Source organism: Pavona decussata, unplaced genomic scaffold, assembly GCF_977016875.1.
Source record: "Pavona decussata unplaced genomic scaffold, jaPavDecu1.1 SCAFFOLD_329, whole genome shotgun sequence".
Classification (NCBI taxonomy): Eukaryota; Metazoa; Cnidaria; class Anthozoa; order Scleractinia; family Agariciidae; genus Pavona; species Pavona decussata.
This window is the reverse complement of record NW_028145717.1, coordinates 981,347-1,004,815: the sequence shown is the minus strand read 5'-3', so window position 1 is coordinate 1,004,815 and position 23,469 is coordinate 981,347. Positions and strand designations below refer to the sequence as shown.

Below are 23,469 nucleotides of genomic sequence, written 5' to 3'. Positions count from 1 at the left end.
TTAATAATAATGTTGCGTTTTTATTGAAAAGCTTACAGCTACAGAATAAACCTTGCTACTTTAAATTTAAAGGAATAACAGTTATAAAACAAATGAAGCAATCGTGTCGTTTGGCATGACGACTTAAACGTGTTCATCTTTGTATCTCACTCTATCTTGGGAAGGCCAGCTACAACGCCTGATTCGATACCACACTCATCATTGCCTCGGAGAATCTTGAAGAAACCTTGGAAGAAAAGAATTAAGCTGTTATATTTTAACGATTTTGAATTATTTTAATGTAATTGTTGTATAGATCAAGATGTGATAGTTCTTAGTCGAGCGTTTTTTAACATGAGCGTCTGGCTTGGGAGACTGGGCGACCACTCTCTACGTTTTTCGACTTTAAATAATGTTACTATTACTGTCACTATGGAAACGGCTACCTTTTAAATAACTGCCAATATTTTTCGCGCCCTCATTGGCCAATTTATTTTCAACAGATTAAAAAGTGCGAGAGCTGACAATCAAAAAAGTTTTCGCAAACTTTTAAGGGCTGCGTTCTTTCTGTGGCAAGAATTCAATCTTTTAACTTTTGAATGAGAAAATCGTGGAAAATACTCGACGTAGAACAAAACAAGTTAAATGCGGCGCTGGAGCAGAAAGCAGAAAGGGAAGGATGTTTCTTCAGGTTTGGGCGGGAATCGGTGCGAAACTGAAATCACCGGAGCTGAAATAAACTGCGTTCCAGCAGAGTACCTTGAGAAAACTGTCAACGGAAACAAAAGATCTATTGGTGTCGAAATGTCAATACTTCGATGTTTTACGGAGTAAAATAATATAATAACAATAATAGTAATAATAATCAGTTTAATTACTCTTTTTGTAGCTTAACAGCTAAATTACAAGAGTGGTCAGGGTATTAATCATATATATACATTAACATGAAACATTAAACATTTAAACGTTTTGCTAAGAATATCTATATGTAATAAATTTGCCGAGAGTAATTAGAATAAAAATTGTCCGTTGGCCGGTAATTCTCAGAATTAAGACGATGAAATTCAAGTTTGGAGGCCTCGCATTTACACTTCCCTACTCGTGTTTGCGCTCGAACCAAATTTGTTCGCTTTTTGTGATCATAAGACTAACAAATTGATGTCAGTTTTTCATGCGTAATAAAAACAATTATCCTGCTAAATCTTTGCGAATATCCCCTGATTTTAGCCAACTCGGCCTACGGCCTCGTCGGCTAAGTATCAGGCGATATTCCGCGCGATTTCCCAGCAAAATTTTTTAAATAAATTGCGTCACAACATTGTAAAGTTTGCCGAGGTGCATTTAAGAGTGGTTTCCAATTGAGTGTCGTGAAATCAAAACCGAAGTAATTACTCTGGCCAATCGCAACAGCTGTAGACAACACAACGAGCCAATCAGAATTTGAAGCAAATACATGTAACTGGCGCCAAGCGCTGGAAAAACGCGTGCGGCGAAAACACGATTGGTTTTGGTTTTCCATTGGTTGAGAAAGTGGCGCGAGTTCTGTTCACCAATCACAGAACATCGTAATGCAAAAACAAAGCAAACGCGAAATTGCTTTCGACACACAATTGACCAGCGGCGCTGACATGTGCTTTATCTTTGTATCACGCTGCCTGTTCTGTTCACCAATCACAGAACATCGTAATGCAAAAACAAAGCAAACGCGAAATTGCTTTCGACACACAATTGACCAGCGGCGCTGACATGTGCTTTATCTTTGTATCACGCTGCCTCCTCCTCCTCCCAAACTCCCACGGAAGTTTTTCTGTATAAATAACGGCTGACATGGCATGAATTCGCGGTTTACTCCTTTGTACTCATTATGTTGCGTTGCGAAGAAATATTACCCGCTTTGCCAAGAATGGCCCTTTTGTGGAGTCTTTTAAACTTTACAAATGTCCTTGAGCAAGTGAATTTATACAAAGTTTCTTCTCCGACAACGCTGCAAAGCTCTTTCGAAACCCACGAATTCCCAATCAATCCAGGTCTTAAATTTACTTAAGGAGAAACGTTTTAAATTTTTGAGAGGGCCTGGACTAGGTTAATTTCCTTCGAGGTGTTAAAATGTCTTCACAACAAGGCGTCTTTCTCTGTTCAACGATTTCAAACGCACTTACAAAAACTGCAGGCCGCATTTATGATGTCGGCTTACAGTCAAAACACAACAAATTTTCCTATCCCAACAAGGCGTCTTTCTCTGTTCAACGATTTCAAACGACTTCCAAAAACTAATGGCCGCATTTATGCTGTCAGAGCTTCCTGTCAAAATACAACAAGTTTTCCCCTTCCTGCCCTCACTACTCAGTCAATGGGTACATTAATTTATTACCTTTGTCTCCCCAGTCAGTGTTCCAGGAATTTGCCACAAGCCTGTAAGAAAGGACGGAGACAAAAACATCACAACTTTTATTACAACGAGAGATGTCATGATCCTCCTAACCTTGGAAATTCATTGGAATGCCACTACAATAACATGACAGTTTTTGGGCACTTACAATGCAATTGTCTCTTAGTCTCACGTGCAAAGAATCTCACAACGTTGCGAAACGTTCACTCACTCAAATGCTGCTACAATAGGATAAGGAAGTGTTTTGTGCAATCAATGCTGTGCTCACGTTGCATTGCATTAGAGTTTGCACAAAACAGGTCTCAACTGTAGACTTTCTAAAAGCCCTTTCCCTTTCTTTCACTCTGTATGTTAAGTTGCTTTTGCTGTCGCGAATTGGTCGCTCGCTTTCTCGACTTCTCCACTTAAAGAAGTCCACTTGTGGCAAGTCTAGCTCAACTGAAACGTACCTCACAACGTTGTGAAAGTTGGCTGCTTACATTTCCTGTAACTTGCAACAGTTGCCGTTCCGAAAAAAGGTTGCAAAAAGAGGACGTAATATGTAGAATGTCATCCATAATTTGTCCAGTTGCAACGGCATCAAATTTAAAGTTGCAGGTAAAAAAAATGCCATGTGTTTTACAGGATCTGAACTTAAACGGTTCGTCAATGCCCAGATATGTCCAGAAATGTACGCTAATGAGATTCATGAACTGTACGATAGACATCACAGGGTGTCCCCTGACCTTAATTCTCGTGAACAAAAACACACATAATTCTGTCAAACATGAAGTGATATGAAAACGACAAAAAGGCCTGTTTTATATGAAGTACCCAAATTCAGGGTTAGGTGCATTTCTGGACATAGCCGACACCAAAGAAATCCAAATATTCTCTTAACACGTTTTACATCTTGACATGGAGAAAATAGTGGACCAAAGAAAAGGTTTGCTTTCCTTGCTTGAAGTTACTTGCTCCCCAAATGGGCAAATATTTAAATAAATTCAAAATTGCTTTGAATGGACATAATTTTCTTGATTACAATTAGCCATCCTTCCTGCTGTTTACCTAACCTGCCTCAGTTACCACGTACTTACCAGTATGGCTTGCCATCTTCTGTCCCCCATCCCAAGATTTTAATGGCATGTCCTCCCAGGGGAGCTCCAGTGGTGTGCTGATACACACCTAGAAAAAAAAAATACATGTACTATTATACCTGCCAACTTTTTCTGACTCAAATGTTCTAAATTTTACATCAATTAATCAATGGAAATACTTTGTGTTCTTCTTCAAGAGAAGCACGCCATAACTGTTAGGGGTTAAAATTTGTGGTTTGGTACCCCTTAGGGTGCTAAAATCTAAAATGACTTTCATCAGAGGTATGGTGGGACAGTTTAGGATATTGAGCCCAAAAATATGAGAGGAAGTAAAATCAGTCAACTGATTTAGTACCTCTAAGGGGTAAAAACTTGTTTAGACCACGCCCACAAAACAGAATTATGGTAAGACCACCACCGTCACTTTTACATGGAAGTGGGGTTAAAATTTGTGATTTGGTACCCCTTAGGGTGCTAAAATCTAAAATGACTTTCATTAGAGGTATGGTGGTACCTTTTAGGGTATTGAGCCAAAAAATATGAGAAGAAGTAAAATCAGTCAACTGATTTAGTACTTCTAAGGGGTAAAAACTTGTTGAGACCACCCCTGCAAAACAGAAAATGGTACGATCACCCCTGTCACTTCTATATGGGAGTCCCTCCCACCCGCCACCACACCACAAAACAGAATTATGGTGCGATCACCCCTGTAACTTTTATATGGGAGTCTCTCCTTACCCACCACAAAACAGAATTATGGTACGATCTCCCCTACCACTTCTATATGGGAGTTCCCCCTCCCCCTCCTTGGAAGAGGAGGCCTAGTACACACACATGTATTAACCCTGGGTTAGTGTAAATGTCTTTCAAACAACTCAGTCCAGGTCTTTCCAGGAATTACTTCCAGGAGGTATGTAAATTTAAGTCAAGGCTTAAAGGTAATTTTCCTGTCGCACTTACCACTCTTGTAGCTTGGGAAGTCAGCATAGACAGTAAAGGCACCTTCCACAGGACCATTTGTCATGATCTCAGTTGCAATCTTCTCAACACTACTGGCCACATGGTAGCCAGTCTTGCCATACTTCTTGTCATCGCTGTACGATACATTGTATCCTATTGAGAAAAGTAACAACTGGTACGTTAACCCTTTAACCCCTGATATCAGAGAACAAATTCTCCTATCTTGTCCCCATACTTTTTTTTACAAAATACTGGGGAGAAGTTATTAAAATATCAAGACAATTCTCCTTGGGTGATCATACCCTTAATTCTCATGACCTCAGGGGTTGAATATAAGCATTGATATTGCAAGGAGAAATTTGACACTGATCACTGTTATAAGCACTTTAAGGGTTAAATGAATATTTCATTTATATTCTTGTAGGCCCACACTCAAGCATTTTCTGAAATTACTTTTTTTTTACCTGTTAACATTATTTATTTTATTTTTTGAATTATCGTTAAAAATAAAGTTTCCTCAAACCTAAATGCAGATGATGATGACAAATCCATTTTCAGATTTCATACATATCCAAATGGTTTGAATTTTCATGATAATTGCCAAAAGAAATTATTTGTGTTGAAATGTAAAATGAAGGGGTGCGTGGAAAAAAGCCTGAAGTGACTTCTGATAAATTGCTACATCCTCCATCCAAATTACCTTGTATTCACTTGTGAAACAAAACGAGAATTTGTCCTTACATCAAAAGTCACTTAGGGCCTTGTTCCACGCACCCCTTCAAATATTACATCCTCCCAACAAATTCAACAAGGAGAATGTACAGTACATGTCAATTCTGGGGCTTGGCATGGGTTTTTTTTTTCTTTTAAATTCCTTTTGGGTGGGTCGTGGTAACTTGCCTGCTTCACATTTTTTTTCGCATGAGGGTGTTGGAAGTATGGATCCACAAGGCTTAAGGTGGCCTTTCACATGGTGGTCGCAAGCTGGAATTTTGTAAGGCTGGCAGCCCTGGTTTGAATTATATTGTCCGCCTGTAACTAGACCATCCCTGTCCCAATAGTTCCTGCAAAAAAAAAAAAAAATTATCAGTTTAGACTGAGTTCCACAAATATGACAGAAATCACCAGATCCTCACCATGAATAAAAATGCCTTTGGGTGTGTACCACTTAATATCTTCAAAACAGCTGAATTCCCAGAAGTCTTGGAATGCTCATGATCAGCCTTCTATACCAGCTGGGATGTTTTCTAATCGATTTGTTACATTATGCAGCGTTGCCAAGGATAGGAGAAAGAATTAGGGGGAAACAGATTGTTTTCAAGATCACATAAAAGTCTGGGAATTTCGTATCCAAACGGGAGAGTTCTAAATTCTACGTTTTAGTCAGTAAAAAGCCAAGGAATTTTATTCTCATCTCACCACAAGGTTTGAAAATAAAAGAGTTTCCTTTTTGGTAAAGGTCATTTTATTGTTTCAAAAACTCTTTATGAAGGAATAAATTATTTGGTTTCTTTTGTCTCAGAGATTCTATCACCGGCTGAAATTTTGAACAAAATACAAATACTTGAGGCCAATTGTGGGAGCTGAGACCATTAAACTAGGCTCACATGGCATACTGGGTTCCTGCGTACTACATATGTGCAATGAAAATGTGATGGTGTATTTTAAGCCTGGTTAATAAATGAGCAATGTACATGTATACTGTATTATTCAGTGAGTGACACTGGTAAACTCGGACTAAGAAACTCTGAGTTCTCCCAACAAGGGTAGACAGTTTAATGGCCTTTAAGCTCCCACTAGTCTACTGCAGTAGCTCAGTGGTAAAGCATCCAAACTATTAATCAAAAGATTAAGGTCATTAACATTGTAGGATTGGTATGCCTGCATCACTCACTGAATAATACACAACTCTCATGATTTCTTTAGCTTAAAATATACCATCACATTTATTTCAAAACGTCAATTCTTTTTTACTTACCAGGCTGCTTCTGGGAATCCTCCGTTACACCTTGCAAACAAGAAACAATTTAAAGTAAGTAAATGGGATCCACCATGGAACAACTTAGCTATATTTAACAAGTCATGTAACAAGCTATTTGAGGATGATTATCATTATATCCAGGGCACTAGTTTAGGTTAGAGTTCAAGCATTTTGCCTGGCTGTTTTTGACTATTGTATACTCATAGTCACTTGGTATCCTGAACATTAAGGACAAGCAATCTCATCTATTAGGAGAACAACACTAGCCTAGCAATACGCCCTTGCCACTCCATACTACAGATTTTAACCAGGTTAAGCTTCCAGTTCGTGGGCCATATCCAGGCCTTGTTTGTTTCTATGATTAATCACCTCCTGATGAGCGGCGTCGAGCTGTGATACTACTCTATCCTGGGTATGCATGTCTCTCTAAAATGTTCCTATAATTATTGATATCATCGCTGAAAAGTGCAAGATGGCTACTAGATCCTTCAGGTGAACTCATGACTAATGGCTGCCATTTTCTACTTACCCCATTCCACACATGCTGCAGCAAGAAAGCAAATCCTCGGCAGAGATATGAGGAGTCAGTTTGCCACCAGAACTGATGCAAATTCTGTCTGTCATAGCCTCAACAGCCCCAAAAGCCTGTTAAATTGTTACTCAGTCAACACAGTATAGATAATTAATTTACATAATTTACATAATTTACATAAATTTGAACCTCAGCTGTATAGTCACTTATGGGAGATCAGACCACAGGGACAATTAACCTGTGCTTCTTTAACCCTTTAACCCCTAATATCAAAGAACAAATTCTCCTATCTTGTCCCCATACTTTCCTTCTAAAAGTACCACGGAGAAGTTATTAAAATATCAAGATAATTCACCTTGGATAATTATATCCTTTATTCTCATGACCTCAGGGGTTGAAATTATAAGCATTTATATTACAAAGAGAAATTTGATCCTGATCACTGTTAGGGCTTTAAGGGTTAATAAAGAGAATCGATTCTATAAAAAATTGCATGTGACTTGTAACATATTAAACCCAAACTACCATTAGTACGAAAACTTCTGAGAACATTTAACATTGCACATATTAGGTATATATGTAGTATAATTTCTTGGACTGGGTACTCAAGTCTCAGAACATACAAACATCAATTCGTGTTTTAGTTCTGTAGCAATATCATCATCATTAACCCTCTTTTACACAAAAAGTGGTCTAGAAAAAATCTTATTTTTTAAATTAATTTTGTAAAATACTATCAAGGAAAAATTCAGCACAACAGCAAAATATATCAGTACAGGCAAATACATGGGAAAGTTTCATTTGAAAGATCACTTTTGGATACTGTAGTTTAGAATGATAGCCAAAAGTCAATTAATGAAAATATACATAAAACAATAAAATAGACTAACAAGGAAATAAACTACTGACCCAGCAACTTCCACATGAGCCTTGGTCTCTAATTTCGCTGGTTGATTCGCAGTGTGGCCATTCCTCTCTAGCATCAAAAGTATCAGGAAGCTGAACAGCTTCATACTCTGTCTTCTCTAAACATTTTTTATCAACAAAAGAAAATATTCAAGACTGCTGCAGTCATTTTCTTGATAATTCAAGAACACAAGGGAAGGAGCAGTTCAAAACACTGATCTAGTGACCATCCACTTAGAGGATAGCTCCCATAGAAAGAGTATGGACTCCCAAGTTACAAGCCATATATATGTAGGCATGTGGGCCCCACCATATGGTTTCTCTGTTTGCTTTGGTGTGAAAATGCTTATCCACTGAGGACTGCTCATGTCTGAAAATGGTTAGAGAAAAGTAAATAATTTGGTCTGAAAATGGGTAAGAGAAATCATGTTCTGGTCTGGAAAAAGGATAGGGGTCTTACGAGGCAGGTCACACAACCCTACCCAAAATTACAAGGGTGCCCTTTCTGTTGGGAAGGTTAGAAAACAAGCCCAGTACAGTAATTTTTATTAGTTAAATTTAATTACACTTTTGTTTTTCGTTTTCCCAATCCCCCTATTCAGTGTTGAATTCCTCACCAAGAATGATGCATAAAGTTTTACAAACTCAACAATGATTGAGGGGGGGGGGGGGGGGGGAGTAAAGGCAAGGCAAAACTTAGCAATCTTCCCAAGAGTTTTGGCAATGATTGCAGCTACCCTAACCCCAGAGCCAAAGGCTTCATGCCAATCACGTGACCATGAGTCTGCATGAAATGAACTGAAAATGCACGCAAATTTAAACGTAGAGGGTTTCGCACTGAAAAGCAGAATAAATGTTCGAGAAATCTTTACAATATTATATTAATAGGCCAGAAAAAAATCGTAAGCACCGTTTACTGAGCATTTATGAGACAAGTCAAGAAGTACCTTTCCCGGCCAAAAACAAAAAACAAATAAGAGTTTGTCATATTTGAGCACTGCAAATCTCTATAAGAAACCATAATGAGACAACAAGATAAGCTCAAACGTGAAACCAGAACCACAAGGCTTGGCTGTCGCGAGAAACGAAGAAGCTCGATAAGCGATTGAGCTCAAGCGTATTAAAAAATGTTAAAGATTCAGTAGAGCGAGGCTACAGCTTTTCAAACTGCGTCTTAATTTGCGAATGCGACAAACAACTTTGTCTACTCTTACCCAAGAAAGTGAACTCAAGAACAAACCTTTTAACAGCCCTAGTTTTGCCGGTCGTGGAGGGATATTTCCATCTAATGCAACCCCGCACAACTTCTTGAAGTGTTCGACATCATAGCCGGCGTAATCAGGGTCCGCTTTCCAAGAGGTGAATTTGTTGATGTAGTCAATGGCCTCTCTCGTGAGGGGCTCGTGCAGGTATTTAGCTTGACAGGACGCAAAAAGAAGAATTAACGAAACGAACAATACCGCCATGGCTTGCGAAGACCTTTGAGCTGCGAACAAAGTTCCGTGATGAGAGGAACAGGTACAGAACTGATATGATGCAAAACTGGAGGTCACAAGACTTTCGAATTTTCACCATATGGAAGTCACGAGGTCTATTTGAGGCTCGTGTGTCAGCATTGCTCAAGCCCGAGAACCGGGGAGGGGGTGCCGGGGCTGGGGTGGGGGGGAGGGGGGAATCTCACATAAAAGTGACTGGGTCGTCTTACCTTTCAGGGCTAAACATTCGTAGTTGGGAACCCTTAGGGTGCTAAAATAATTTGTTAAATCTAAAATGACTTCCGTCAGAGTGGGATAGGGGAGTTATCGAAGACACCACCTATCTCATGAACATCACCGACAAAATTTTATTGACTCAAACCCACGGGGGGGTACTCGGGTATATTAGTGACGGGGGGCCAAATTTTGAAACCCAAAAAAAGTCCCGTCACGCTAAGGAAAACCAAAAAAAAGTCCAGCAGCCAAAAACGTAACCCAAATAAAGTCCAAATTTTTTGAGCATCAAAAACAATAAAAGTACAAAACACCAAGAGAATGCGAGATATTTCATTCGTCCGACTTTATTCATTGATCGTTAACAAATAAACCACTATAACTTAACGAGAGTTGTCTTTGTCTTGTCATTTTATTTGCATGATTTAAACTTGTTAGTGAAATCGTTTAGCGTAAAATCAAGAATGGTAGGGCATAATTTTCATCAACCCCAAAAAAAGTCCTCGCCAAAATCTTAAGGGCAAAAAAAGTCCACCAGAAAATTTCAAACCCAAAAAAAGTCCCAAGCCGAGAATTTCAAACCCAAAAAAGGTCTTCGCACGTCCCCGTCACTAATATACCCGAGTACCCCCCCTGGGGATAGAGACCAAACCAAGAATCAACAGAATGCGGCAACCGTGGACAGATTGGCTTTAAAATTTGAGTTAACACAGAAATATTCGGCTAGCAAGAGTCAACATGGCTAGATAAGCAAGAAAAGCGAGGACTGAATCTTATCGTCATTTATTACTGCTGGATAGAGGGGTTGCTATGCAATAAAGACACTGTTTTTTTGAGATTGGGGTGGGGGTGGTGGGGGGGGGGGTTCGGTGGGTCCTGTTCGAGTACAATAGTTTGACCACTTCCTGAGGGTATTGAGCAGAAAAATATAAGGGCAAGTAAATGTCGCTCAACTGTCAGTCAGTGTATTGTTTTAGAATGTTACCGATACCTCTTTATCTGGACCACACCCACAAAATTCTGAAAATTCTGGTACCTTCTACGGGTTCTTTTCAAAATTTCCGATGATCATCCCTGTCATTTTTATATATGTGGGAATCCCCTAAATATGTTCAAGACCACTTATCGTACAAAGCCAATCAACGCTTTCACGCAACTGTCTCTGTGAGACCCGAACGTATTTCCTTGAAGAAATGAAAAAAGTTAGAAAAGAAAAAAAAAAATTACAGTTCTTCTGGAATTGTGCCAATATATTTGAAAGCGTCCCCAGTAATGCTCTTATCATATAATGGGGGTGACCAGTCTGTTACCACTGACAAACCTGTGACCCTCAGATTCCAGATCGAATTGGAATTTGGAAATGTTGCTTTGTTGTTTTATGGGGAGAGGGAAAACCGGATAAAAACCAACAGCAAACTCAACCCACATATGACGCCGAGACCGGGAATCAAAGGTAGTCCACACTGGTGGCTGCTCCCCGACTAATACAGCCTCTGTATCTCTTCATTGGGGGCCAGTTTACCATATCAACACAACACCTCTGACAACTACACAAGCAAAAACAATTTTTATTCGGCACCAAAAAGAACATTTTACAAATCTATTTAGGCAACCCCCATTGCCGCCCATGAAAGGTTTATTTTTTTTTCTAATCAGCTCTAGCTAGATCACCGGCTGTCGCTAAGGTAAGGCTTCTCTCCACTAGAAAAACTTTTTGAATGCAGAGGTCCACACAAGATCACACAACGCAGGAATTAAACTTGCTGGTAATTTTGCCGGATCTCTCTTGTGAAAGACCTCGTGTCAGGCGTCACTTGGACGTGGAAATACAAAACTGAATGCAAGGCTGGCACAGTATAGCTCTGGCCCTGAGGAAGACTAATTCTATTAGTCGAAATATTGGCCACTAATAAATCTGCCCTTTGCCGTAGTGCCAGCCAAAGTGCCAGCCTTTGTATTTTCACGTTTTCTCCACTAGTTACCAGGCTTCTAGCAAAAAATTGCCCACATTCATTATCTCAGCGGTAGTTTGATGTCATGCGCATTGATCCCAGAACGACACCGAACGTTTTGATGGCGGACAGGACATGTGCTTATCGATCATAGCCTTGAAAACAAGAATGATGTACTAAATTATCCGAAACTAGGGCAGTTTTTAGAAGCTTAACTACATTAGTTAGCTCTTCTTGCAGATGGCGGAAAATTTGTGTGGCCTCTGCGAGGCAAACGGCCTGAAAAAGCAGCTTATTTTGTTCCAGTTAAATTTGGAAGAAGCCATCTTGTTATGTGAAAACAAGGAGGTCAGCTCATCTTCTGTTAGATTTGTGAACTTTCTAGGTTTGCTGCTTAATTGTACGTGCTCTTATGTATCTGTAGTTTGATTCTGTAGTTTAATTTTGGTCTTGTTGTCGTTTTGCAGTGTGTGTATCCATTAGGAATTACTGACAATGCCAAATTAATTGTTCGGCGTCAAGCTTCCGAGATATCAACTTTAAAGCGAAAACGCAGAAAGAAGCAAAAACAGAGAGAAGCAGAGGTAAGATATATATTGCAGTTTGGCTTTATTATGTTTTTAGAAGAAGTCTTGTGCTTGGATGCGTTGAACAGCAACTGGCATCTGCAAAACAGCTGAAAACTTCTGCGAAAATGCCATCTCCAATATGGCCCCCTTGCAAGTTGCATTTTGTTATTCATTCGGGTTTTTGTTTCTGTTAAATTCCAAGGCTGTTGCCTAAGAAAAAATTCAAGGTGCCTACAAGGCCAAAAGCAGAAGAAGTTAGAAGCCCAACATGTGAAGTGTTACGTGCTGCTACAAAAATTGAGGCCCCCAGAGCATTTTCTTGGGTACCCCAGGCTACCGGGCTCCTGTTTTTCAGCTTCCTTGATAAGTCTGAGAAAGTGGAAAATTAGCCAAGCTTTACAAGAATTTTCTTTCCTGTGGTTAAATCATTAAAACCAGGGTACAACATTGTATATGCTTTGTGATACCAGGAATGTTTTCTGCAAGCTCAAAAGAGGTGCTGGTGCTGTACATGTATGCTAAAATTAAAATTTTCTGAAACTTAATTAACAGCCTGCAGGGGAGGGAAAATAATTGATGCTCCCAACATGGCTTTCGCTGGTACTTTTATAGCCCTCAGAGCAAAATTAGAACATTTGGAAAAGCAATTGGAGAATATCCCTCAACTCCTGACCACCTTAGCTGTATCTATGTGTCAGAACTTTTTACAAGACCAAGTATAAAAGTGGCTTGCTGTTTTTATTCAGTGTCACAGTATAGTCAGCGTATAAGACTATGCCAGTAAAACTGTTTTGTCTTCTACACATATCACCTTGGCCTGCTTTGATTCATGAAAGTTGGTTGTGGATGTGCATGCTCTTATCTGGAGATGTTTTCTCCCAAATGACTGCTGAAGAGGGAAAAGAAAACGAGGCAATGTTTCTGGAAATAAATTGGAGTCACATGCAAACAGTGCACGCGCAGAGGCTGATGCTAATAATATTGAAAATGTTCAATGTGCATAGAACTCTTTAAGCTCTTAGTCTTTTGGTAAATAATTCCAAGTAAACCGAGGTTATAAAATTATCTTCTACATGTACGTGTATGCAACGTTACTACCATTTTACCGTAAGCCTCTTTTACACTGAAAGCTGTTCAAAGATGTTGTTTATGAGTAGAGTAATTTAGATGTTAAAGTCACAAAGCCTTAAAGCCTACATATATGCACATGTTACAAGTTTGACCGGATAATAATAAAAATTTAGATAATTTATTTACTCCACTCATTTTTACTGAGGCTATACATGTAGACTGACCAATTTTTATTTTGCAACAAATTCTACTAAAATGGAGGCACACATCCTTCTAATCATAAAAAGTTAATTTCAGCCCTTCCCTGTAGTGTTTGTTTTGACAGAGTAGAAAGCAGATGGTCAATTTTATGAACTGTGTAATAGGGTGACTCAGTGAAAACGAAAACTTAAATTAAAATGAAAGTGATTTTGAAGATCACCATTGTCACTGTGGATCTAATGCTGATAAGGGGGTAAATTGCCATTTACTGCATTGTTTGTAGCGTTCAAGGCCACCCAACAAGAAATCTCATTAAAATGCTTAGAAAAGTTGTTTTTGTAGCTAGTCGCCATTTTACATTGATGTGCTTTTTGGACATTATACGTACAGTGCAGGCCAGAATTAAGCAAACCAAAACATACGCGTAAAACGCGTCTGCTGCGGACGCATATACGCGTCTAAAAATCTGCAGATGCGCGTCTAGTCAGACGCATTAGTATGTATGAGCTAGCTCATTGTTTTCGTATTTTTGATCTTTTGAATTGCCTGGGAATTTTAAGCCTTTCAGAAGGGTTTGACAAAGTATGACTACACTTGTTGACTTTCTTGTAGAACCGGCTCAGCGCAAGAATTACTTCATGTTGTTGAGCGCATGGAAGAACTTTAAAAAAAAAACTTGCCGTGAGGCTTACTGTATTTTGCGAAACGAAACTAAATGATGAATAAAATCTGTAGAATTTAAGATATCAAGACTACTCAGACTTCTGTGTGTGACAAGCTAAAAGAGGAATAAAACGCCGGGAATGCAGAGTTTCTAAATTTAAAGATCTGTACTTTGCGAAACGAGCTCTGCGTACGTAGACCGTGAAAGGATTTAACTTGTTTGGTTATATTTCTAAACGCTATTCTTATTTATTCCTTGCTGCAATGATGATTTGGGTAGTTCGAGAATAATACAGTATTTGTGGGTAAATCATATAGAGTAAATAAATAAATTACGACCCGGAATAAAATCAGTCAATCCACCAAATGATTTTCAACAGACTTCGCTCCTCTCGCGCGCTTCGGTTGAGATTTGCTGACTTACTGTGAACTTTCCCTCATTCTACCTCAAGCATTTACTATCTCCGGTGGCAAAATGTAATCGTTCAGTTGACTTTAAAGATCCAAGGCAATTCCGTTGGTTAAAGGCTTAGGGTAAAATAGGAAACTTCAATTTTGCAAAATTTCATTCGTGTTTTTGCTGCATATAAAACGCATCTGCATAGTTCGCTTAATTCTGGCCTGCACTGTACATGACTGTACTATTTGCAGCATGCTTGGCATGGTGTTCAGTAATTTTTGTGGTACAGCTGTAGGAACATTCGTAATGGTGAACAGACAAGCACCACTCATTAATAATTATTTATCTTGTTCAGACTTGCTTTAAATCTCTCCAGAGACGAGACCTTTTGTCTTGAAATCCAAATTGTTCAGATAAGATCTGTTTTGGCAGAGAGAATGGTTTTCATGAAAGAAGCTGAGTTCTGTATAATTTACATGTAGATTTTGAGCAAAAGGTGAGAGACAAGGAATAAGCTTATTACTCAAATGACCGTCAGAAATAGGAACCAATCTTCAACTGATCAATTCTTTTGTTTACTTCTGGTAAATGCTTTTTTCAAGGTTGTTCAAATGTTTTTCATTAATTTTTTTGTTACCAACAGCAGAAGGCATTTCCTTTATGTTGAAGCCTTTTGCACAAAAAGTAATTGCTATAGAACTAATTTTCCTCACCAGAGAGGAGCTGAATGTAGACAATAATAGTGCAGGGCATACAGTACTGTATTTTCCAGATGTTACCGTGGATCAAGAGTGTTAATATTTTGGGCTGCATTGTACTTAGTTTAATTTTGCTAAGACACTATAATAGTCATATGTGAACACTTTGGTGGTGTGGGGTTGGCTTTTTGAAATGCTGTTATATACAGTTAGTTTAGAGGAAAAAACACAATGTTTTATTCACCTGGGGTGCAACATGGATGCATTTTATCATTAATATTGTTGCTTCTTTCAGGAACCTGAGAATGGTGTTACAGAAACCAGATGTGTGGAAAGCTACCTGCAGTGGCAAAATGTTGATTCACTCTGTTGGCTGCATTCTGTTTTGTCTTTAGTGGTTCACAATGTTACTCTGTCCACAAGCGCTCTTTCTCTTGCTCTGAATGTAGACTCGTTGTTAAGAGCAATTGTCAGATCATTCAGCACAGCACAGGAGCTACATGCCTCTTCAGCGAACAGGGAACAGGCAGAGAAAGGTCTGACAGATGCTAGGGAGAAAGCCTGGAGATATCTCCAGCCGCAAATGAAGTGCAAGCATGGAGTTAACGACAGTCCAGTCACTGCACTGCCTCTTCTTCTGCGGGAAAATACTGTGTTATCAGAGAAGACACTACAAGTGTATCAATGGGAATTCACTTGTTCTGCCTGTGGGTATCACCAAGTTGACAAGTAAGGCCCAGACTTGGTCTGAATAATTAAAAAAAAAACTACACCTAAAAATAAAATATGATCCTGAATATTGAAGCTACTGGTTGAAATACAATCATGTAAGTGTAGATGGTAATTTAGAATGGAAGTTATTATAAAATGCATTTCAAGTTTTAATCTTACTGTACATGTACATGTTCCTCACGGTCTTCGCTAATAATGGCAGGGTTGCTCCTTTTTCTCTTACTCTTAGTTTGACTACATGTTCTTATAACTCTGAGGAAACATGTAAAATAATTATAGTTAGATAAAACAAATTTTGTTTTTATTTCTATATAGTATAAAGCACTCTCTAGTGTCAGTGTTTTTCTCATGCACATGTATTGTTCATAACTTTTTCTCCCAGGAGAAGAAAGCACTTAGTAACATTTCCAAATGTGGCAGAAGGCTTCAGCTGGAAGGATCCCACATTTTTGCGGCCGTGTTACAGATGTGACGCCCCCAACCAAAGGAGTAAACTAGTCTATGAGAGGTAAGTGCAGGGCCAGCAGCCATTGAGCTGTACTTGCAAATAAGCCACATTCCTGTTTCGAAACTCATGCCATTTCTCAACCATTAATGAGCAGAACCAATCATGACATGCTTGCATGCATTAGGGTTGAACTCTTGATGCTGGTTACATGTATTTTTGCTTTAAATTCTGGTTGATTCATTGCACTATTTGTGTCTGTTGTGATGGGTCGGAGTAATTAGTTTTGTTTTGCTTTTACAACACTTGACGGAAAACTGTTTTGTCTGCTACCAAACTTGCAACAGCAGTAACTGGTTGTTCTTTTCTTACAGTTTCATTGTTGCATTTCTCATTTTTTAGCTTATTTGTCTTAAAAGGGGTAATTTGTGGAAACTTAGGAAACCTTTCTCTGTAGTTTATGTTTTCACAGGTAAGCTGCCCTGTGATTTTTAGGCCCTTCCACATTAATGCGTTTTCGTTTGAAAACGCATACTTTTTGATGTGTCTTTTCCTATCGTCCACACTAAAATGTCTGAAAACGCCAATGAAAGCCAAGACTTTTGAAAAAGCATTGTTTTAAAAATGCTTTGTTTCTAGTGTGGACAGGTGAAAATGGTGATGTAAAAAGCGTCACATGCTATCGGTTCCAGTCCAAATCGTAGCATCTCTCCAAGATGGCGGATGGTCTTGTGATGTTAATGCATGCACAATCCCAGTCCCAGTCGTTTTCATTGTTTCCGAGCATTTTAGTGTGAATGAAAATATTTTGCTTTGTTTTTGCCAAGATGAAAAAGGACACTTTTAAAAAGTATAACAGATTACTGTAGTGTGGATGGGGCTGTAGTAATAATTATTGCATCATGAGCCAGATAATGTGATCTTAGAATCATGTTGCTACAGTGCAATAATATTTTAATTTTCTTCAATGGCCTTTAGCCAGTCATACTACATGTAATTGTTTCCATGGTATTCACAATCCTGTAACTGCTAATGAATAACGTGCACTTTCTGGTGTTTCTCTAGTTTGGTCCAGGTTTGTGCTGGGACACTGATTCTCTGTAAGACATTTGAACTGTAAAAATTTGGGTGAATTTCTTTTATGTCAACCATTCATAAATCATTCCATAAATGAACTCACAAAATCTCCTGATGTGTCACCCTTAGTTCTTATTGGGCATGTTGAGAGAATCTCTACTTGAAAACATAGAGTGGATCCATAGAGTGGGGCTATTGAGTACCTTTGTCAATTTCCCATTCCAGAAATTACAGGAAACTAGTACAAGGAAGGGACCATGGTATTGTTGGCGCGATGTCCATCCATCAACCCAAATGACGCCACAATCTCTTACTTGTACCAGTTTTCTCACAGTTTCTGGAATGGAGAATAAAAGTGCTGGACAGTGAAGTAGAAGTTCAGTCCCATTCCACCAATCTTTTTTCTTAATTACATTGTGCAGTCTGTAGATGCCCAGGCACCCGGCAAATCAATTGCTGGAAACACAACTTCACCCAGCTACATTTAACCCCCCAACCAACTTTTCCAATAGATGACCACACCCAAGTCAGGGTTCTCATTAGAAGGAGGGACCCAGGTACCAGTGCCAGGGTACGCAAGAGTCAGTACCTGCGTACTTTCAAACTGAACATAAAGAAATTCTCTTCAAGTGTAATTTTCTGCCCAGCTACTCTCCTATAGGTGCCCCCCTACTTCAAAACTTAATGAAACCCCTGCCAGGTAAACTATCCTGTCTGCCAAGGTGTACGAACCTCTTGCCCAACTGTTCAAAATGTAATGAAATCCCTGAATGCCTATCTTGGGCTGTGTCCTTGAGCACTGTCTTGCCCATCACATTTGCAATGTCTGCACAGAGAAACTTGAAAGCTTACACATACATGTATGTATAATACACACTGTGCAACAGTATAAGTTCAAAGTTGTTTTATTTTCTTTTGTTTTCCACAGAATGCCTGGGTGTGTCTTTCTACACTTTGAACAAGGCTTGAAAATGGAGTCATTTCAGGACCTCAGACTTGAAGGGGAAAATGGCCAATATATTATGACGCAGTTTATCCAATACAAACGAAACCCAGATCACTTCATATGTTGGACAAAGGAACCTGAAGGTAGAACAAGTGTTATTGGAATGGTTTTAGATGTTTTTACTGGTACAGTATACCATCCATCCTTTGAAATCTTGATATTCTGTGCAGTGCTGTGGGTGAAATCCATTCAAATGAAAGCTATTGAGTAGTACTTTCCTGTGGTGCTGTTTATTATGCTGTACAAGGTGGTTCTAACTTTCGAGTCTGTGGGTGATATTCTAAAGTGTGACCATTCAAATGAAATCTACTGAGCAGTACTTTTCTGTGTTGCTGTTTGTTGTGTTGTACAAGGCGGCTTAACTTTTGGGTCTGGGTGAAATCATAAAGTGCGACTATTTAAATGAAAGCTACTGAGCGGTACTTTCCTGTGGTGCTGTTTATTATGCTGTACAAGGTGATTCTAACTTTTGACTCTGTGGATGAAATCCTAAAGTGTAATCATTCAAAATATAATGAAAGCTACTGAGCTGTACTTTACTGTGCCAGTTGGCAAACTTTTTGGTAATTAGGAACACATATTGCAGTAGTACTTTTTTTTTGTTTTCTCGAGATGAATTATTAATGAGTTTGAGACTCTATGGTCATACCTAGTTGTAATGATTTTGTTTACAAGGTATTCTTCTCAACAGGAAAAAGATGGATGGAAATTGATGACTTGAAATCACCACTATGTAGGTGGAGTGGTTCACTCCCAGCGATACCTCCATCAGAAATACACATTGCAGTTTGGGAGAAAGTATGTTCCGTTGCTTCATCTCCAATGGTGCAGGCAGCAGAGAAAACTACCACAGGGGACATTCAGGAAAAGCTTGTCAAAAACACGAAAGTGAATTGCTCTCCAGTTACTAGTAACTCATCAATGCCACTGTTGAATATTGACTCAAACTTAAAAGTTGCACCAACCACAGATGTCGACAAAGCACTTCTTACGCAACCTTTGAGTTCCCCTTTGTCATTACCCCCACTAAGAAGTAGAACATTGTCGCTTGGCTCACAACATCATAAGCTTGGGGTCGGAAAGTTTGAGCCATATATTCCAAGAAAAAAGAGACTTGTTAGCTACAGTTGCCCTACTTCACCGATTTGTGTAAAGGCAGATCCAGACAAGAGTACAGCGCCACTTGCAAGTCCCTCTTTATCACAGCCATTCTTAACTTGGCAAGATATCAAAGAGCAGACCAAGAAGATTAATGCTGATGATCTACAAAGCGACAGTGGCTATTCAAGTCCACCCTCTGTTAGTTCCTGCGGTAGCCTTTGTGTAAGTCAATCCAGCATCGGGACTGCAGTTTCGGATTGTTTAGAAGATCCTCATGTTGTTCATGCTGATGACAAGCGAGACATTGATAAATCAGTCATTAACATGGTTGACGGCAATTTTAGTTGCGATATCACCAAATTATGTGAATCCAATGTTCTTTCTTTGTGTCAAGCTAAACCTGGCTTGTTACCAGAGAATGCAAGGCAACAAATCTCACCCCATGACTTGTGTCACTCAACGGAACTGGCTAATAAGCTTGAAGAGCTGCTACCAGACTGCCTACTTGAGAACTCCAAGGACTTTGTACACAGTGATGCCACAAAGGATGGCAAAAAGTTAAAAATGGCAGACTTTGAAAAACTGTCTGATGCACAGGACCAGTTCATTCGCGATTTATTGGCAGTCTAAATGTGAAATATTTTGCATTTATTTCCTTTCCGTTTACTGTATTTTTACAGTGTAGAAGCAAATTTTGTACAATAAAAAAATGGTACCTGTGTACTGTGCTGCAGTTTGTTTGGTACTGACATTACTGCCTTAAAACTTTGTCAACATTGACCACTCACCTTTGAGTAATACCCCCAGGGCATACATTTTTCATTAATGTGGTGTGGGGTAAATTGAAAGGAGAATTACAGTCAAACCTGTATCACGCCCCTGTTAATTAAAAATAAATCTTCAAACATACAAAATACATGTAAAATTAAATTAAAATTAAAATACATTTCTTTCTTTCTTTCCATATGCATGTCTCCTTCTACGCAAGATTGTTACATGTGGTCAGCCTATATTGTCCCAATCAGTCCAATTACACAAAATTGCAAAATCACAAATTTTAAATACAGCTACCAATGATGATTGCCTAATATGTAATGGTAATTTATTCCATAGTTTTGGCCCTAATACTGAGTATGCCCTATCACCATACAGTCTGTATGTTTTAATCTTGGCCACAGGCTAATCAAGCAACCAGTATTTTCTGTTAGCATGTCAAAACTTGACCCCCTACCCCGCTTGAAATTTCAATTTTGCATCATACTTTCTTTTATATTTGTTTAGGCCTTTTGGGATTACCCTGGAATTTTTAAGCCCTTCTGAGGGAAAGGTGGGATACGAATATTATCTGGAACCACACATTGCACTGGAGGGGAGGGAGGAGCATATTTTGATAAGGAGGTCATAAATTATAGTGATGTGGCAACAATTTTGTTGTTCGAAAGATAGATAGTGGCTGAATTACGTAATTATTTACGAATATTAAAAATTAAACCTAATTACACAATAGCAAAAAATAGAAAAATGTAAATATGTCTCATCAAAGATGTGTATATTAAACTAAAACTAGAAACCACAGCCCAGTTAAAATTTAACTAAACCTCAAGTTAAATTTCCTCGACGGCAAATATTAATGCATTCTTAGTTCGATCAGTGCCAAGCCGTGGCGTGTTAAAATGGTGCTGTTTCCTAAGGTTATAATGTGAATCATCATGCAATGGTGGAAGGATTGCCCTAAGTTTTGTGCCATGGGTCGTCTAGTATGGTGTTGAAAAGCTTCTTGCACAAAAGCTCATGATGATCTAACATAGGTCTTATGCCCAACTGCTGAGGAACTTCGCACCCCCTGAAGTTATTATAGACAAGGCCCTTTCCTCAAGGCATAGCATTGTTCATTGTAGCAGAGTATTAACCTGTTTACATCCCAAGTGCAAGAAGATGGTGAGGGAGTGCTTAGGAAAAAGAGTGGGCATTGGTGATACCAAATACTCTGTAATTTAAAAAAGAAAAATTATCAACACTAAGTACGGTCTCTCCCTTCACCCAGGCGTATAAATGGGCACTGGCAACATTCTGCTGGGGGTAAACCTATGGTGGACTAGCATCCCATCCAGGAGGGGAGTAGTAATACTACTAGTTGATTCATGCTACAGAAACAGTCGAACCTCCCCTTGTGACCACTTTTCCAAAATACCAAAATGTTTCCCCAGTCAAATCAGTATCGTTGGAACCTCTCGTAAGCGACCACCTCTCATAGGTGACCGCGACCACTTTTAGAGGTAACACTTGCAATTTTCTTGTGTTCTTAACCTTCTGTAAGCGGCCACTTGTCACATGCGACAAAAGTCCTCATATCTATCCCCTGTCAGGAGTTGGACAATTTGCCTTAGTGTAACATGTGCATTCTTGGATAGTTCAGGGGACAGGAATGTCACAATTGGAGGTACTGGGTGTCCCGAAATAGACTTGTCCCATTCACCATATTAGGTAATTTATCACAGGCAAACCATTACCTTGAATACTGAAATTCTTTGGCAATATAATTTTGGAAAGTTACAAAATGTTTTTGTTGCTACTAAACCTCTACAGTCACCATATGCTAATGAATTCAAAATTTAGACCCCTTGTGGTCTGACCTCCCGGAAGCAACCACCTAGGTTTGGCATCTTGGGTGGTCGCTTACAGGAGGTTTGACTGTAGTTTAATTGCATGATGGGGTGGTGACTTGAGTGGGCCCTAATGTCCTGTCCCCAGCTACCCTCTTGGGTCCATAATTTTTTTCTTTTTCGTTTAAAGTTAAAATTACCCAGTAAGCTGTATATTATTAAACTAGCTAGTAATAATCAAAGATTAGGGAGTGCATTCCATGATCTCAATCCCAGGCTCTCTGGGATGCCAAATCCATCCATTTATCGTGGCAATCAACGTTCTCCCATACAATCTCGACTCTAATCCGTATATTAGGAGTGCACTCTTCCTAGGCGAAACTGCAGCTCAGGAATGAAATCGTCAATGAATGAGGGGGTACCTTGGGACAAAGAGGTGTCCCCTTTGGTATTAATCCACTACTTAGACAAAAAGCCTATTTTCTAGTAGGATTGGATTTAATTCCTTACAAGATTTGTGCACCATACTTAAATTGCAGTTCATTGATTAGAATACAGTAAAAGGTCAAGCTGTCACCACTAGTGATGAGAGTACAATAATCTTATCAATCCCAGCTCTTTGGTGGTCAGTCATGTACCAGGAATGCCTGGTGTCCTCCTAGCGGAGGTTTTATATGTGGATATTTGTGTTCCCTTATTAAAGGTTAAATTATAAATTATGAATTTGCCTTGTCTATGAACTGCTAATTCCCATCCTTTACATCTATCTCCACGGTGGTTTGCTTGTATTCCCAACGCTTTGCGTCCTTGAACTCGCTCGTGAGGCAGTGCGAGAGCTTTGAGGAGTTCTACATCGAGAAGACGCTACGGCGTCGTTTTCATCACACGAATTATCAAATACAAGTCTTGAGTTAAAATCGAACAAAAGCGGTTTTACTGGTTTCTTGTCGCTCTCTTTAGCCCATGGAGGTTCAAATTCACTCGCAGGTGGCGAATCAGAGCGCTTAGTCCTTCTTTTCCCGAACAAAGTGTCGTCTACGTACGAGGGTGAAAATTTCGTAGGTTTGTAAGTTCGCAAAGGCGAAACTTGACTCACTTGGGATCGTGAAGATGATGGACGAGATGACGAGGTTGGACAGTAAAATAACAAAGGCCTTGAAGGAGAAGCTTTCGTTTTTCCATTTTCAGCCCAAGGTGGCTCAAAGTCTGGCACATGTCCCTGCTCCCTTGATTTGGCTCGCTCGCCAAACAGTGTTTCATCGACGGTTGAACGAACAAATTTTACTCTGTTAGGGTTAGATGCTCGCATCTTTGAATAAAGAAAAATCCTTCACGCAGAATATCAAACAGATATGACAATCTCGGTGATACTTGAAAGATTTTCCAGTTGGTACACTTGACATTTCCTGATGAAAATAA

At 39.2% G+C, this 23,469-nt stretch overlaps 2 protein-coding genes across 2 annotated transcripts; one reads left to right on the top strand and one right to left on the bottom strand.

Annotated features, from left to right (window-relative positions):
* On the bottom strand, window positions 1-9,414 carry LOC146453596 (cathepsin B-like). The gene is made up of 9 exons (XM_085096471.1): window positions 9,064-9,414; window positions 7,827-7,942; window positions 6,915-7,030; window positions 6,383-6,412; window positions 5,305-5,468; window positions 4,405-4,557; window positions 3,445-3,532; window positions 2,351-2,391; window positions 1-226 (listed from the first exon to the last, which is right to left on the bottom strand). Exons 1-9 carry the CDS (start codon window positions 9,287-9,289, stop codon window positions 147-149), a joined length of 1,014 nt encoding a protein of 337 aa, XP_084952597.1. The 5' UTR covers window positions 9,290-9,414; the 3' UTR covers window positions 1-146.
* Window positions 9,415-11,575: 2,161 nt separating this feature from the next.
* On the top strand, window positions 11,576-23,376 carry LOC146453595 (uncharacterized). Its single transcript, XM_085096466.1, has 6 exons — window positions 11,576-11,832; window positions 11,952-12,068; window positions 15,382-15,815; window positions 16,201-16,326; window positions 18,269-18,429; window positions 19,038-23,376. The coding sequence occupies exons 1-6, from the start codon at window positions 11,725-11,727 to the stop codon at window positions 20,075-20,077; spliced, it is 1,986 nt and encodes a 661-aa protein (XP_084952592.1). The 5' UTR covers window positions 11,576-11,724; the 3' UTR covers window positions 20,078-23,376.
* The last annotated feature ends 93 nt before the right edge of the window (window positions 23,377-23,469 follow it).

Excerpts from the sequence above, each read along its gene's own strand:
- LOC146453596 (XM_085096471.1), bottom strand. The coding sequence starts at position 9,289 with ATGGCGGTATTGTTCGTTTCGTTAATTCTTCTTTTTGCGTCCTGTCAA. Across the intron at positions 7,943-9,063 it reads AAAACTAGGGCTGTTAAAAG|AGAAGACAGAGTATGAAGCT; the intron begins GTTTGTTCTTGA and ends AAAAATGTTTAG. Across the intron at positions 6,413-6,914 it reads TGCAGCATGTGTGGAATGGG|GTGTAACGGAGGATTCCCAG; the intron begins GTAAGTAGAAAA and ends CTTGTTTGCAAG.
- LOC146453595 (XM_085096466.1), top strand. The coding sequence starts at position 11,725 with ATGGCGGAAAATTTGTGTGGCCTCTGCGAGGCAAACGGCCTGAAAAAG. Across the intron at positions 11,833-11,951 it reads TGTTATGTGAAAACAAGGAG|TGTGTGTATCCATTAGGAAT; the intron begins GTCAGCTCATCT and ends GTCGTTTTGCAG. Across the intron at positions 16,327-18,268 it reads AGTAAACTAGTCTATGAGAG|AATGCCTGGGTGTGTCTTTC; the intron begins GTAAGTGCAGGG and ends TGTTTTCCACAG.